This window comes from Copadichromis virginalis, linkage group LG9, assembly GCF_057382275.1.
Source record: "Copadichromis virginalis isolate Kocher_CV1m ecotype Utaka linkage group LG9, C_Virginalis_male_GT1.1, whole genome shotgun sequence".
Classification (NCBI taxonomy): Eukaryota; Metazoa; Chordata; class Actinopteri; order Cichliformes; family Cichlidae; genus Copadichromis; species Copadichromis virginalis.
In genome coordinates this window covers 29,736,865-29,753,381 of record NC_140626.1, presented here as the reverse complement: position 1 = coordinate 29,753,381, position 16,517 = coordinate 29,736,865, and the positions used below count along the sequence as shown (strand labels likewise).

The 16,517-nt window shown below is 40.1% G+C and overlaps 1 protein-coding gene across 1 annotated transcript in view; it reads left to right on the top strand.

Annotated features, from left to right (window-relative positions):
• ctnnd2a (catenin (cadherin-associated protein), delta 2a) overlaps positions 1-16,517 on the top strand; it is a 272,153-nt gene that overhangs the window by 32,341 nt on the left and 223,295 nt on the right. Inside the window, exon 2 of the mRNA XM_085468656.1 lies at positions 9,915-10,045. Coding sequence (XP_085324782.1) covers positions 9,917-10,045 — 129 coding nt within the window. The 5' untranslated portion in view covers positions 9,915-9,916. The remainder of the gene's footprint in view (positions 1-9,914; positions 10,046-16,517) is intronic.

Below are 16,517 nucleotides of genomic sequence, written 5' to 3'. Positions count from 1 at the left end.
TTATGCTCATTGAGTATATTGTTATGTCACTATAACTTGACTATTATGCTGCTGCCGCATGCACCTAGGTCAGGGGTCGGCAACCTGCGGCTTATTGACCACTTTTCACACACGCTTGCTGTACGCATACAGCTCACAGCCCGACACACGCCATCACAACAGCTTAGATGGCACAGACGTAAAGGCGGCGAGGCGTGATTGCGGGTGCTGCTCTGGTGCATCCGCCCCCCCTGCAGCGGCGCTGCAGACCACACCCCGCCACACACATTAACCAGGTAAAATACATATTTAGGCAGAATTTTGCAAATATCTATTTTTCATTTTTTAGCAACATAGTGCTTTTTTTCCAATTATTTTTAAAAGTCAGGCTCCAAAAGCCCAAAGGAGATATAACAGTTTTTGTTTGCTACATGGATCATTTTAGTTCAGCTGGGTGTCTTTCCTTTTGTTATATTTCTTTAAGAGTTCAAAATGTGTTAATTACATAAATAAAATGTCATTTTCTCTGTAGCACTTCATGGATTTCATAAGCAACACACCTTAGTTGTTCACACAAAGCATAAAGGTAGAAAACAATATATACAGTGTTATCTTGATTTTAGATGTCAAAAAGTATTTGCGGCTCCCAGTGTTGTCTTTTACGTGGAACCTGGGTCCAAATGGCTCTTTGGGTGTTAAAAGTTGCTGACCCCTGACCTAGGTAGTGTGTCGTCACCAAGGAGGACATTGAAAAATAAGGATGGAAAAAACGCTTTACTTACATTTATAAATGCTCTTGCCTGCAAGCATTGGAAAAAAAGTTCAAAAGTTGCTTACAAATTTTGAACTTTTTGGTCAGAAATGTCATTGTTACCAATTCTGTTGGAATATTCTGATCTAATTTTGAAGCTCTCACAGTCCCATATGGTGCATTAACTTCATTAGTTTATTACTTCTAATGCTTTTTATTAGCATATATACAATGTCATCCCTGAGAAATATAGATGTTAAATGTCTTGGCTTGGATCTGCTGAAGGATTCAAGCTCTACCAAATAAAAGCCACCACACACAGATTGCTTTTCAGCCCCTTTAAATATTTCAACAATGTAATTTTATGTGAGAAGGAGATACGCTTTTGATTGTGCTCCTTAGGGGAGCCACCCACTCAAACATGCGGAGGGGGATAATGGCTTCCTGTTCAAAATGCATTATTTGGGACCTGAATTGGAGATTTAACAGGAGATAGAACCTAAAAAAGGAAAAAAAGTTAATAAATAAAAAAATTTGTTCTGAAATTTGAAAAACATCATTGTTAGCAAAAATGATCTCATTGTATTTTTTTACAGTGATAATGGTAAGATTGAAGCCGAAAGGCAATTTCCAAAAAGCTGAAAAAAAAAATACTGTGATTACTTTGCTTCAGATACACTGAAAACATTAATAACTGGTTTGTAGGTCTCCTAACATTATCGATTAGTGTTAAGGAAAAATGTATTTTCATTTTGTACAGGGAGCAATTGACACTGCTCGATCCAATTTACAGGTCAGATAAACTTGCACAATTTTAAATGTAACAGTAAAAGAGAAAAAAGTTTGAAAATAGGATAAAGAAACATAATAAGGTCAGAGTGAGAGCATAGCAGAGTGGATGTAACAACACATCATGAAATCAGCGAGTCAGCTAATGTGAAGTCATAGAGGGGAGGATCTCAGAGAAAGGTTTGTTCATACAGTACACGTGTGAGTCTCTTTATGTGTCATTTTGTAGGCATGGGCATGTAAAGTGTGTTTTGTTTGGTCAGAGCAGGTGTGAAAAGCGCTCAGAAGTGCCTAAACTGCAAAATCCTCTAGCATAGAATGTGAGTCACCTCTGTTTTTATATATGCATGGGTGTGTTTTTTGCTTGTGCATGGAGTTTTTTTTTTTTTAAATTGTGAGCAAACAGTAAAGGCCAAGGTCAATTCAGTTGTATTTATATAGCACCAAATATAGCACCAAATTTCCCTTAAGGCACATTACCTTCTAATGTAAAAAGAAAGAAACCCAACATTTAGATTGCCCCTGTGAGAAAACACTTGGCAACAGTGGGAAGAGAAAAAAATCCCCAGGAGTAAGAGAAGATATATGAAATTCTCCTTTTAGAGACCAGATTTTGTCCCACAAGGAGCAACAGGACAATTGACCTACTGTATGCTAATGTGAGAGATGCATACAGAGCCACCCCCCTCCCCCCACTAGGGAAGTCAGACCACAACCTGGTTTACCTACAGCCACAATACACACCCCTCGTCCAAAGGCAGCCTGTCACAACGCGCTCCATCCGGAGATGGACCCCAGAAAAGGAGGATGCTCTGAGAGACTGCTATGACACCACAGACTGGGATGTGCTCCTGAGCCCACATGGTGAGGACATAGAGGGGGCGACACACTGTCTTACAGACTACCTCAACTTTTGTGTGGACACAGTCGTCCCTGCTAAGACGGTACGGTGTTATCCTAATAACAAACCGTGGGTAACACAGGAAGTCAAAGCTGTCCTCAACATGAAGAAGAAGGCTTTCAGGAGCAAAGTGAAGGAGGAGATGAAAGCAGCACAGCGGGAGGTGAAACGCTGCCTGAGGGAAGCAAAGGACACCTACAGGAGGAAGGTGGAGCAGAAGTTGGAGAGGAACAATATGAGGGAGGTCTGGAATGGTGTGAAAACCATCACAGGCCACAACACCAAGAAAAGCACAGTGGGGGGGACTGTGGAGAAGGCAAACGAACTCAACAACTTCTTCAACAGGTTTGACCAGCCCACAACCCCCCCACCCTCACCTTCACTACAGAGTCCTCTCCCCACTCTCCTGCCTCCCTCGCTTCCCCCCCTTCCTGACACCATGACACCCCCCTCCTCCAATCCCTCTCTCAGCAGCAAGACATCTCCCCCCCTCCCCTCCTCCCAAACATCTCCCAGTGTCACAGTGGATCAGGTCAGGAGGCAACTGAGGAAGCTTCGCCCCAGAAAGGCAGCAGGCCCAGACAAGGTGTGTCCTAGGATGCTAAAGGCGTGTGCTGCTGAACTTGGGGAGCCGCTACAACGAGTCTTCAACCTCAGTCTGCGACTGGGGAGAGTGCCCGCCCTATGGAAGACATCCTGCATCGTTCCGGTCCCCAAAAAGAACCGGCCCAATGAGCTGAATGACTTCCGACCGGTGGCACTGACGTCACATCTTATGAAGACTCTAGAGCGGCTCTTCCTCAACTTCCTCCGACCACAGGTACAACATGCCCAGGACCCACTACAGTTTGCATACAAGGCGGGTGTCGGAGTGGAGGATGCCATCCTGTACCTCCTACACAGAGCCCACTCACACCTGGATGGGGGAAAAGGCACGGTCAGGATACTGTTTCTTGACTTTTCCAGTGCCTTTAATACCATCCGGCCCTGTATGCTTCAGGAAAAACTGAACAGGATGGAGGTGGACCCCTGCCTGGTGGCTTGGATCTCCGACTACCTCACCGACAGACCACAGTACGTCAGGCTGAAGGACATCACGTCTGACACTGTGGTCAGCAGCACAGGAGCACCACAGGGAACTGTGCTGTCCCCTCTTCTCTTCACCCTGTACACCTCTGACTTCTGCTACAACTCTGAATTATGCCATATTCAGAAATTTGCAGATGACACGGCCATCATGGGGTGTATCTGGGATGATCAGGAAGAGGAGTACAGAAGTCTGGTGAGGAACTTTGTCGCATGGAGTCACACAAACCACCTGCAACTCAACACCTCAAAGACTAAGGAACTGGTTGTGGACTTCGGGAGGTCCAGAGAAGGTCCACTGCCGGTTCAGATAGAGGGGGAGGAGGTGGAGGTGGTCAACAAGTACAAGTACCTCGGGCTGTGGGTGGACAATAAACTGGACTGGTCATGCAACACAGAGCACCTGTATAAAAAAGCCCAAAGCCGACTGTACTTCCTCAGGAGGCTGAGGTCTTTTAACATCTGCAGGAAGCTCCTGAGGATGTTTTACCAGTCGGTGGTTGCTGGAGTACTTTTCTATGCTGTGGTGTGCTGGGGGAGCAGCACAGCAAAGAGGGACTCATCCAGGCTGGAGAAACTGATCAGGAAGGCTAGCTCTGTGGTCGGCATGAAGCTGGACACTCTGGTGACAGTGGCAGAGAAAAGGACATTAAAGAAACTGATGGACATTATGAACAATGCTGGGCATCCTCTGCACACGGCCATTAACAACCAGAAGAGTCTGTTCAGTGACAGGTTGCTTCTCCCCAAGACAAGAACTAACAGACTTAAAAACTCCTTTGTCCCACACGCCATCAGACTGTTTAACTCCTCTCTGGAGGGGAGAGGGAGGGGAAACAGGAGGACAAAGGAGGGGGGAACAACTAAGCTGTAGTGCCTCTGCACCTCACTGTACAATACCTTGTGCAATACTTTTTGTAAATAGTCAACACTTGAAATGTGCAATTCACTTGTATTTTTATTTTTTATTCCTATTTATTCTATTTATCCCCTTTGTATATTTTATTTATATTTGTCTCTGTATTTATATATGTGTGTGTGTGTGTATATATATATGTATGTATATATATATGTGTATATATATATATATATATATATATATATATATATATATATATATATATATATATATATATATATATATATATAACAATTCTGTAACTGTAACTTCGGTCGTTGCTGTGCTTTTTGGAAGTCGAATTTCCCAGAGGAACCCACCCGAGGGATTAATAAAGTTCTATCTTATCTTATCTTATCTTAGATAGGGGTATAACAAGGATGCATGCACTTTGGACCCATTCACCACTTTCAGACACTTGCCAACATTTTGTCTGTGAACATAACAGTGGAAATTTACCCACGCAGACACTTTGGAATCAGTGTGAAAAGTTGAAAAGTTGTGAAATGGCATTTGGTAACCTGAGTATTTGAGAGTAGCATGCACCAGCATACTGCATATCATGGTTTTACATCGAGTAATTCCATAGCTGCTTTTTTGCACACCGTACATTATTACGGAGCCCCGCAAGGGACATGGGAGAAAAAAAATTAAGACAAACTTTTGCGAGATTTCGCAAAATTCATCTCGTACATTATAGACGAGATGAAATGTGATGCACTTTTTTTGAGTTTTTCTTTAGCTTGTTTACACTTTGTTTTGTAAGGATCATTATTAAATGCTGGGTCCTCAACCATACAAGGCTTTTTCTGAGCTTGCCATTACTTATCTCAGGCTGAGCCAAATGAAATGTCATACCATCATTCCTTCTGAGTTCTTTGTGAAACAGCTCACAGCTCAAACCAGTCAGAATGCGCTACAATTAAATTCATCCCCAGAGCTACAAAGGCCTCCTCTAAGCTGAGGTTCCTGTTACATTCCACCCTGCAGGGTGTCACACATCTATTCAGTAGCAGCTCGACTGTGCTTGGCGACAATACCTGGAAAGAATAGAATAGGATGCTGGAGTATTGTGACATTTGATGGCAAATGTGTTCTGGGATTATCTCTGCAGCAGCCAATATACAGCGAGCCACCTTTGCAATTTTCTAAAGACAGCACCTGCTGGACACTAATTACAAAGAGTTTGTGCCTCCTCTATACATGATTACTGGCTTTCTCTGGCAATAACAGGTTCACAGCAATGTCTTTGTTATGTGCCGTGCTGTATGCTGTTTAGAGTTGTTTTTTTTTCGTTACTTCAGTCATTCAGCTGTATGAGAAACGACTTATCAAAGTCACTCAGAAGCGTGTTTGCCTATTTAATTTAATTGCACTTGTTTGTATATGCTAGTTTCTTGTATATTGGGAATATTATGTCAAAAACTGCAAAGAGATTATCTGATGAGCTAATGCCGCAAGGCAACACTCTTTTCTGTCTGCAAAAACAATCAATCAGCCTTTGCTGTACATTTATTCGGGCTTAGTACTAAGTATTACAAAGCACAAAACCAGTGGGTGCAGACATTATTACTTGTAAAAAAACAGGTGTAATTAATAGCAGCTGCATTTCTTTTCAGTATGCCTCTGCCACGCCTCTGGCATTATACATGTTGGCACATTGGCTCTGCTTATTGGCACAGCAAAATGGAATAAAACCATCATTAATGTTATTAGTCACACCTGTGATTTTCCTGCCATGAGAAAGGGGTATTGTGCCTATTTCAAACTATAGTATATTGCTACAGACACAACTGGATAGCTTTTGGAACGAAAACTTGACCACAAACACACAAACTGTTGGCCAAGAAGCCACATGTCAAATTATTGATGGGACACATATTCATTCTTTTGTGTTATTTGGGAGCTCCAATTTAAAAGGTGTTTACTAGCAGAAAAAACATCTATATGAGTTCAGAAAGAAGGTGAGATGAGGCTTTCCTCTTCCCACTGACTTGCACATTTGGCTGGCGCATTCAAGAGAAATTGCGGCAGTCAGCCAGCGCGTGTAAAATGGTCTTTGCTGGGGTTCTGGTTGCTCAGGAGCCAAACTCCAGTGACTCATCTCCACTCAGGAGGGGAGATGCCAGACACAGAAGTGGTATTTGTCAGTGAGAGTGAAAATTACCATCTGCAGGGCATCTCACTAGCATCTTTTATTTACAGACACCACCCTGTCTAGCCGGCTGTCTGTCTGATGGCTAGCTGACTGGCTAATAGAATGAGTGGAAGTTTGCTTTGCACACTGTCTAGATCCTCATTGAGGTACTGTCTCTGTAAGGTAACCGATGCGCTTGACTCTAATTCTCTTTGTCTGTCTCATTCTATCTTTTGGATGAATACTTCTAAAAAACATATCACACATTTTAAAAATCTATGACAGAATCCAAGCTGCAGAAATGTACGTGCAGACCCTGTAACTAAAATTAGAGGCATGAATTTAAATCCCCAGATCAAATGTTAAATGCCTGAGACTAGCAGGAAACTGTAAAGTAAGAGACTCCATGATTTAATCCCACACTCAGGCAGTTCATTATTTAGTCTCCTACTGAAGTCTGGGCTTCTGTATTGACAAAATCCTGTCCCTATGGTCTCTAAAACACTCTAAAACTTGCCAACCAATTTCCTGATTTCTAAGACACTTTCTCTTTCTTTCTCTCGCCATGTACTTTCAGCTCAGACAGGAAAAATGTGCAGATGTTTGATGATTTAAAACCTTTACAGTTAATTAGAAATAAGGTGATTTCATTGTGTTTCATTTTTGATATTGATTTTCTACTGCTTGCTTGTATTGCTTGAAACTGAGCTGTCCCTGAATTTTCTTTCACATTTGTGTGTCTGGTGTTTGGGCACAATATTGTGTATACCCTGGCCTGCAGTACTGTGTGCTTTATGCAGAAAGTGAATTTGTTTCTTTTCAGTTAGTGCCCAGTCAGAACAGACCAAAGAATAGTTTCTCATATCATGCACAAAAAAAATGAAAATGGATTTTGTGACACTGATTTTCATGGAAAATGGTGGTCACACAAATGGTGACAGAAAGTGTTAGTAATGCATGACAGGAAGTCTTTAACCTGTCGTTTTCCTGCTCAGGTAAAATACAAGGCTAAATTATTAGGGCATGGAACAGAAAACATATTAGCATGTTAATAGTGCAAGGTGTTGTTGTTAAAATATTGCTTTCATATTATAGATGGCTTCATTTAGAAGCATCAAGTGATGTTGATGCATCTATTAGTACTTCCTGGGATTAAGATGAATGCTGGTTGAAAACAAACAAACCAAAAAACCCATGCACGACTCATGCTAACTTTGTCAAGCTAGTTGTCAAGGTGCTGTTTGATGAACAATGCATGTCTTTTCCAGTTGAATACATTCATTACTCAGTCTACAAGACCCTGTGTTTGTGAAGTAATATAGTGGAAGTGGCAAATCCCACTGTGTTTGTACTTGTTTGAGATTTATTTGCTTTATGTTTTGTTTTTTTAAATTAAGTCTGCTTTTAGTATTTATTCTCTCACCACAAACATCCAGTCTGTCCTCCAGTATTGTGCTCATCGGCGCCCTGACTGATTGACTGGCTGGCACGTTCAAAGTGATGTTTTAACTGAATTAGATTCTCCAATCTTCTTATAAGAGAAGAAAACAACAGTATTTTATAGATAGTTGAAGTCTGTATATAGCAAAAGATGATTGCGAATCCATTCCACTTGTTTTGATGAAAGTGGTAACAGTTGCATTGAAGAGATAACAAGACAACCCTCAAAACTACATTGGTTTTGTAGGTGGTGGCCACAGACCGTTGCCTACTCCTTATCTCTCCTGACTGTTTTTTCCCGTGTTTTGCTCTTTTACTGTTTTCGTGATTACTGGTAGCAGGTGAGAGGTTACCTGAAGCCCATTGAGGTTGCACAAATAGTTCAGCTCCTCTGGGATGACCCATGTGCATGTGCCATCAGGAGATTGTTTGCTGAGTCTTCCAGAATAGTCTCAAGAGGGTGGAAGAGCAGGACTGGTATCTTCTCTTTTGTCTGAGGAGGAACAGAATGACTACCAGAACCCTGCAAAGTTACCTTCCTGAAAGCTACTCATGTGCACTTTTCTGACCAAAATCTCAAGAAACACACTGCATGAAGGTGGTTAGAGGTCCTGATGTCCTTTAGTGGGATTGGTGCTCACTATGGACACCATGCAGCTTGATTGGCTTTCACCAGTGAACACCAGAACTGGGAGGTCCAGCACTGGTGCACATTCTCTTTACAGATGAGAGAAGTTTCACACTGAACACATGTGATGGACGTAAACGAATCTGGGGATGCTGTAACAAGCATGGCTGGTTTGACGGTGGATCAGTGATTGTGTGGGGAGGCATTCACTTGTAGGGTCAAATAGACTTCCGTGTGATAGCCAACAGTGCCCTGACTGCATTTAGGTACCAGGATAAGATCATCAGACTTATTGTCTTATATGGTTGCAGTGAGCTCTGGGTTCACCCTGAAGGACAACACTTGGGCTCATTGCCAAAGTGTCTATGAAGAACCACGAACACTACTGATCGACACTGGGATACAAGTTGAATCAGCCTGTGATTTCAGTTTTTTACTTATTAAAGTGATTTTTCAATCCTGTATTCAAACAGTTGGTAATAATGGTTTCTAATGATCATATATAACTTTGTTTTTAACAAATTGAACAGTATGTATAAATAAAAATGTTTTACTTTAATATTTAGTTCCTCAGGATCTGATGTGTGATATTAGGATTCCCTAATCCCTGATCCTAAATTTTTGAGCAGTGTAGACAGAAACTGAGTAACCTATTTTCAGCAATGAACAGTGAAAAGGTATGGCACTGTGGTTATGTGGTTCATAAACGTTCATTCACTAGCTGGGCCCATGTCCTCATTTTAGGTATGACAGCGTTTTAGTAGGTAAAGGTGAATGTTTGGACATGAGCTGCGGTTTGGGGAAGGCCTCGAAGGGGACTGGCGACGGCTCCTGGGCCTGGGAGAATGAACAGCTTGCAGAACTGGGGGAACCCATATAGATGACAACCGGAAGGAGCGTGTTTGGAGGGGTGGTCTCGCTCGTGAAATTCCAATACTTAATCTCCAATGTAATGCAAAATGTTTTAGAAGCAGTTGTACACAAATTCTAAACAGAAAACCAAAGAATCTGTCTGCAATCTGTATTTTTTTATTTGGTTATATCAAAAAATGCACAATCTGTATTCTTCCTCTGCTGTGTTACATCTATAAAAATATCTAAGTAACATTTTATGTGAAGAAATAAGTCACTTCGAAAATCAATATATAGATTTTTTATTTAATGAATTGCCCTTGTAAAGTTGTAAAGTTGACTTTCTTGACACTTAAAATCAAGACATTTAAAAATAAAAAAGAACATGTAAATGAGACATATTCTTCGTACTGTTTTGTCACATCATTTTCTATATATGTGTGTTAATTTTAGCCATGCCAGTGCCGGATCAGCCTGCAGAGCAGGAGAAGGGGGCCATGGTTCCCCCTGTGATGCCATCCTCCAATGGAGACAGATCTGAGACAGAGACAACCTCCTCTATCCTTGCCTCTGTCAAAGAGCAGGTAGGAAGTCCTCCATATACCATAAATGTATGTGCTGAACTATGATAAGCCTTTTTTATGTAAAACTTTTGGCTAAAAAGGCCAAATTGTAACTTTGTTGTCCATAAACAGCTCTAATATAAGGCAGCTCATAAAGTTGTTGCTGTTATATAGCAGCATCCCACTGTTATAAAATGTTTAAACGAAAGCAACAATTGATTGGTTGAGTTTAATGGATGGAAGTAATGGAGATTATGGAGCAAGAGCTGGAAAATATCATTAAAATCATGGCCGTTACTTGACGAAGGAGGGCTGGAGTGGTAACTGCATTGCTGCAGGAGGGCAGGCAATGATGCTGCATGGTTTTGTTTAAAAAAACAAACAAACATGAAAATCATATATAAGAAAATAATATATAAGTAGGGGATGGTAGACGAAGCAGCTCCAGGTTTGGCTTAGGTGATGATGAGGGGAAATAAGTGCAATGCAAATATATTTTAGTCTTTGATATGTTAGATTAAGAAGAGGTGAGAGAAAGCAAGAATAGGAAGTACACAAGAGATTTGCTATGTACGTATGTTGTGTAGCTTTGTACAGATTGGTCTTTACACCTCTTGATTTATATATTTAGCACTTTATTTATGTTTTAGGCAACTTATAAGGCACAAAAATATGTGTTTCTCTTCACAATGGAAAGATATTCTTGAGTGAAGTGAAGTTCATACTAATTGTACTTACTCCATTGTGTAATGGAATGCTGTTTCCTTTGGATTTGGCTCATCAGCAAGTGCAATACACCATAGATTTATCATTTTGCCAATCTGCATTGACTCTGAAGTTCTCCTTAATTTAATACCACAAAATATTCCATTTACCCTTACCGAGTCAAGGACAAGTGCTGATAGCAATTTAAGCTTTTTTTCCCTTTGCAAATGGCATTCATTTGTGTGTGTGTGTGTGTGTGTGTTTTTTTCGCTAGACCAGAAACCCTCTCAGTGCTTTCACATTACTGAATCAGTGAAGCGCGCAGTGTTTAGTCAGATTCCTGCAGCAGACTAGATTTGAACCCAGCTCTTCCTCCTCCCATTGGGAGAGCAAATGTAGTAGAAGTTACCCATAAGAGGGATAAATCACAGACTTGTAGCCGTTGTTGAAGTCTTATTTCTGCAGTGCGACATTTCTAAAATCTCCTCCCCTGAGGAAAACAATTGTTTTACAAATGAATTGTTCAGTCATTGAAAGGGAATAGGAAACAATAAGTTTTATCTGACAACAGCTCTAATCAGCGCTACATAGCAGCACATTAGATAGAAGTTGGATTGACTACATTTATCTCTGTGCTCTCATTGCTGACTCATTGGAGCACACCTGATTTTGTCAGATCCATTCATCTTTACTGATCCAGTTCAGTTCAATTCAATGTTATTTATATAGCGCCAATTCACAACAACAGTCGCCTCAAGGCAGAAAAAGATGCTACAATATTAGAAAGAAACCTCAGCAATCACACTAATACGCACAAATGCTAATGCACCATTGATAAAGTGCAATGGATTAAAAAAAATACCTACACTATACAACTCTTTACCTAGACCTTTTACATACATGGGCCCAGATTAATAAGCAAAGACAAAGGCAGTTCATTTCAATAATAAATAACAAGGGTGAGGGCAATCTGGTTACCAAAATAATACATTATAATATAGGTTTTCTCCAGAAAAACAACATGGCAGTTCAGATTAAGGAAACGCAGCTGAAGGAGAATGGATATATTTTGATATAAAGGCGAAGTCTTCTGTTAGGAATAGCTGAGGACTCTGTACAGATAAGTGTGTGTGATCGCTGGATAAATCTGACAGCTCAGTTGGAATGCACGATTAATCCAGAAGAGCGCTGCTTTCAACAAACTATCTCACTGCATAAAACTGAAAACTGTCGGTATACAGCTGTCCTGTAGGATTTGTAAAAAAAAAAAAAAGCAACAACAACACAAAACTTCATTCATCGTCAGATCCTGAGCTGTACATGTGTTAATAAAGTTACTGCTGCTTTGCTACATGCATAGGTGTGCACACTGGTATTTTTATCTGCATGACATGCAGGGCTGCAGGTATTTAATTAAAGTTAATTTTACATATTGTTAGATTTTGACTTAAATCCAGCATACTGGTCCACGATCTGGTCCACGAGTAGCAAGATAGAGAGCTTTAAAATAATCAGAAATAAGAGGAAGAAAAATCAAAATACACAAAGAAACCACTCCATGGCGGATCTCTGTGACTAAAAGCCTAAAACACTACAAACCGATTCACTACTTTAAAAAGTAACATGGCTGTGTGTGTTACCCAAAACATCACACAGCTCTGCGTGGATCTTGTATTGGGATTCTCCCTCTCCCTCTGATGCTTCACATGAAGTTAAGTTCTGCTCTGTTTCATAAACATATCAGCGTTACTGAGGACCAGAAACATGCAGGGCTGAGCTCTAAATAGTGGAGAACTCACTGAAGAGCCTAGAGTTTTGGTGTGCTCACAGCTTGAGCAATCCGCTGATGCCAATCATACACTTGTTCTGATAACATCTCCCTCTGGCAATCCAGATGAGTTGACACTTCTAGCAGAAATTATCACACCGTCTCATCATACACAAAATAAGACAATTTTCAGAGTTAAATTTGATACAGTTGCCAATAAATCGCTCGCTTCAAACCTTAAATAATTTGTATGTGATTCATTCAAATACTCTCCTCCCAACATTTTGTGCCTCTGAAAGTTGCACTTCTGCAAGTACATGTGCAGTACAGTTAAAAATAAATGTTTAGAAAATCCCAACAGTAGTCTTTTAAAGCTAAAAGAAGGTTTTGTGCTTGTATTAGACTGCCAGTAAATATAGTCCTTCAAAAAATAATCAAAACACTTGGCTATCAGTTTTTAATGCAGCTGGATTTGCTGTAGATTTTCTGCTTAGAGGAACACAGTCTCCTGCTGCAGAGCTGCTCACACTGATTCCTAGCAGAGCTGTGGGGGTGAACTATATCTCCATAGTGCTGAATGTTCTCACAGTACACACTCAATTGCATTTACATAAAAAGCTCTGTACTAGTTATGTACTGTACTGGAAACTTTAGCACTAATTCAGAATGACTCTTTAGAGATCGCCCTCTCTCTCTGCTTTATGTTGACATGCCTGTGTCAATGCCCGTGTTTGTCTAAGTTTTTTTTCCCCCTGTAATTTGCTCCAGTAACTGACCAGTTTTGCTCCCATTATGGCACACCCACCCTCATGCCTTACACACACGTTTCTCACTCTGGCTTAGGTTTCATTTAGGAGACACCAGCAAGGAGTTGGAAGGTTGAATAACATGCTATTAAGTAAGCGTAAAGACTTTCAAATGCTTAGTTAGGTCTTCTTGCTGCTATCTGTTCCAATTAGTTCACCACAAATTGGAAATTTGTGAAACACAATGATCTGAGTTGTAGCCGATGGTGCTTCTGAACATTTAATGGTTCTCTTTATGCTCTGAAAGCTGCCAGAGGAAACTAACTGGGTGAACATGTGATTTTTCTCAAGTATATATTCACAGAACAACAGCTGTTGCTGATATAATTATAATGCTACCTATTTACACACGGAAGAAACAAAACAGCACATTAAACGCACAACACAATACCACTAAATAGCAGGATACCTGTAGCTTAATGAAATATTTGATGCTTAAAACCCCTGGAGAGTCTTGGGTCGATTTGTGGCTATTTTCAAATTTCGATTACATGCCATTTGCACAGTGTTGAATGGAATATAGCGAAAGTCTGCAAAAAAAAGTTCGGTCACATTTACTGTTAAAATTTCAGTATGACTTCCGGAAATTAGCTTCAGTGGCTAAGCTAGCGATAAACTTACGCTATTGGTCCTAGTGGTCGATTTGTGCCCCATTGAAACCCATTATAAACGCTATTTTTCACGGCAAAAAAATTACGGTCAAATCGATCGTGATCGGTTATGTTTCCGCTTCCGCTTGCAGTACTGGCCTTAGAGTTGTAATTTTTTTATTTGTCCACCGGGTGGCGCCCTTGCTCCACATGTGACGCCTGCTGGAACATACACATGTTCTCCAGCGGCCTGCTCGAGACAGATACCCGGAAAAGGCAGACTAATTTCCCGCGTACAGCAGCAGCTTGGCCGGCTGCTCGTTCCGGACCATTTTCTGACCTTAGGATCGTTTGAGGGTGCATTAATTTTTTTTAATCAACAGGAAATGACGTATTTGTTTTCACGTGGTAGCAGAGGTGTGTGCTGCAGACACAGGAACCGAACCATATGCTCCGGCGCTGCGCGAAACACACCCGCGGCAGAGGCACTCCTCCCCGGGGGAGAAGGAGCAGCAGCGCCGCCTGGGGACATTTTTGGCTTCTGGAAAAAAAATTAAAACCGGATCGAAATTAATGTTGGTGCCAATCTTTTGTCCATCTAAAGGCCTAATTATAATAACAATAAAATATTACTTCAAATGTTTTTTTTGGAAAATATTTTATGTTTTATGTTTTTGGGGCAAAAAAAGCAGTGCGCTCATGTGACGAAACCGGGATATAAAGGGTTAAAATCCGCGAAATGTAATTAAAACTTGACATGAATATTTCAAGGAGAAGTAGTTCTAAAAGATTGGCTAATTTAAAGTGGAATAAAATATTAATATATAAATTTTTTATAGCACTTTTTGGGCGTGGTCGATAGTGTGCATTTTATGAAATGCGCTCCTGGAAAAAAAATAAAAGGCGATCGAAATGACTCTTGGTGCCAATCTTTAGTCCATCTAAAGGCCTAATTATAATAACAATTGAATATTACCTCAAATGTTTTTTTTGGAAAATATTCAAGTTTTTTGTTTTTTGGGGCAAAAAAAGCAGTGCGCTCATGTGACGAAACCGGGATATAAAGGGTTAAAATCCGCGAAATGTAATTAAAACTTGACATGAATATTTCAAGGAGAAGTAGGTCTAAAAGATTGGCTAATTTAAAGTGGAAAAAAATATTAATATATAAATTTTTTATAGCACTTTTTTGGGCGTGGTCGATTTGTGGCTCTAAGACCGATAGTGTATGCATTTTTCTAAGACCCTCCAGGGTTAAGTGGCAGCAAAAATTAGATCATTTACCACTCGCTGCGAAACAGCAAATATACAAACAACACATGAGAGAATTAATTACAATTATGGATTTTTTATTCACATTGTATATACCTAACTGTGTCCTGCCCTGTGTCTATAAAGACCCAAATTTTATATTCCCATAGAAATTATATAGGACCTAAAATGTATCAGTCAAAAATGTCTCCCACTGTCCATTTTACATCTGTCAGTATCATTATTACAATTGTAATACTTGTCCACATTAACTCAAACCAACAAGTTGAACAAAATGCATCATTAGCTTTAATAAAACTTTAAGGTGGATCTAAACATTTTCTTAATAGTATTGGTTTGAGGTTTATTCCACATGCTTACAGACTTGAAAAAGCACTTCCTGTCACAATTTGAGTGCATATTAAGTTAAAGATTTAGCATGACCTAACTTGAGTTCAACTTAGAGGACATACAGTATACTTTTTGCTCTACATCTAATTATAAGTTTTTTTGTTTGTTTTTTAAAAACATCGGGGGTCTGCTAGAAGCGCATGTGTGTTGATCACAGAAAAAAAGTAGGTGCAACTTTCCCCACAGAGATACATTAAAAAAGCCAAACTCACTGCGGGTGCAGATTCACTGCAATATTTATTAAAGACACTGAGGTTTCATTAAGACACACAGTATTAAAGCTTGTATTCCTGTAGTCCTGATACTGTTTTAGCATAAGTGAACTTTTCCTCCTGAGACCTGCATATAATGAAAGGTCTTCTTATTATACGACCTTCTCTCTTATCCCAGGTTACTTCTCTGTCCAAAAACTTTTCAAAAAAATTTTCAGGATGAAGCTGACTCTAAAAAATGTGTGTCCAGTGTTGAAATATTCTTTTCAATTTTTCGCGATGTTCTATTACTGTCACACCCTTCTCAAATTAAGTCCACACTCAGTATTTGAATAGCAGAGGGCTACATTTTGGGGATCATCCTTTTTAAGTTATCCTATTTAAGTTGATAAAAAGCTGAATGTATGTCATTGAGGAAGCTCAACAGGAAATGTTCTTCATGCAGATTTCTTTTGCATTCTGAGAAGGATGTCAGCTGGCTATCTTATGTTAAAATTTTTAGATTCGATGGCTTCCTGGCTGCCTCAGTTGAAGCCATTTGAGTTTCTCTCAATGTTTTGCACCGAGTTGCATCATATCTTAACTTGCCTCAGGAGGGCTCCACAGAGACCAAATTACCTATTCCTGAGTTGCTCTGAAATCAGTTTCCCACATATTTTCATTTAGCTGGATTTAATGTCCTGTTCTGTTTCTGGAAAAAGCCCTGGAAATGCAACTTTCCCTGTTAATTTATAATCTGGTTTATCATGT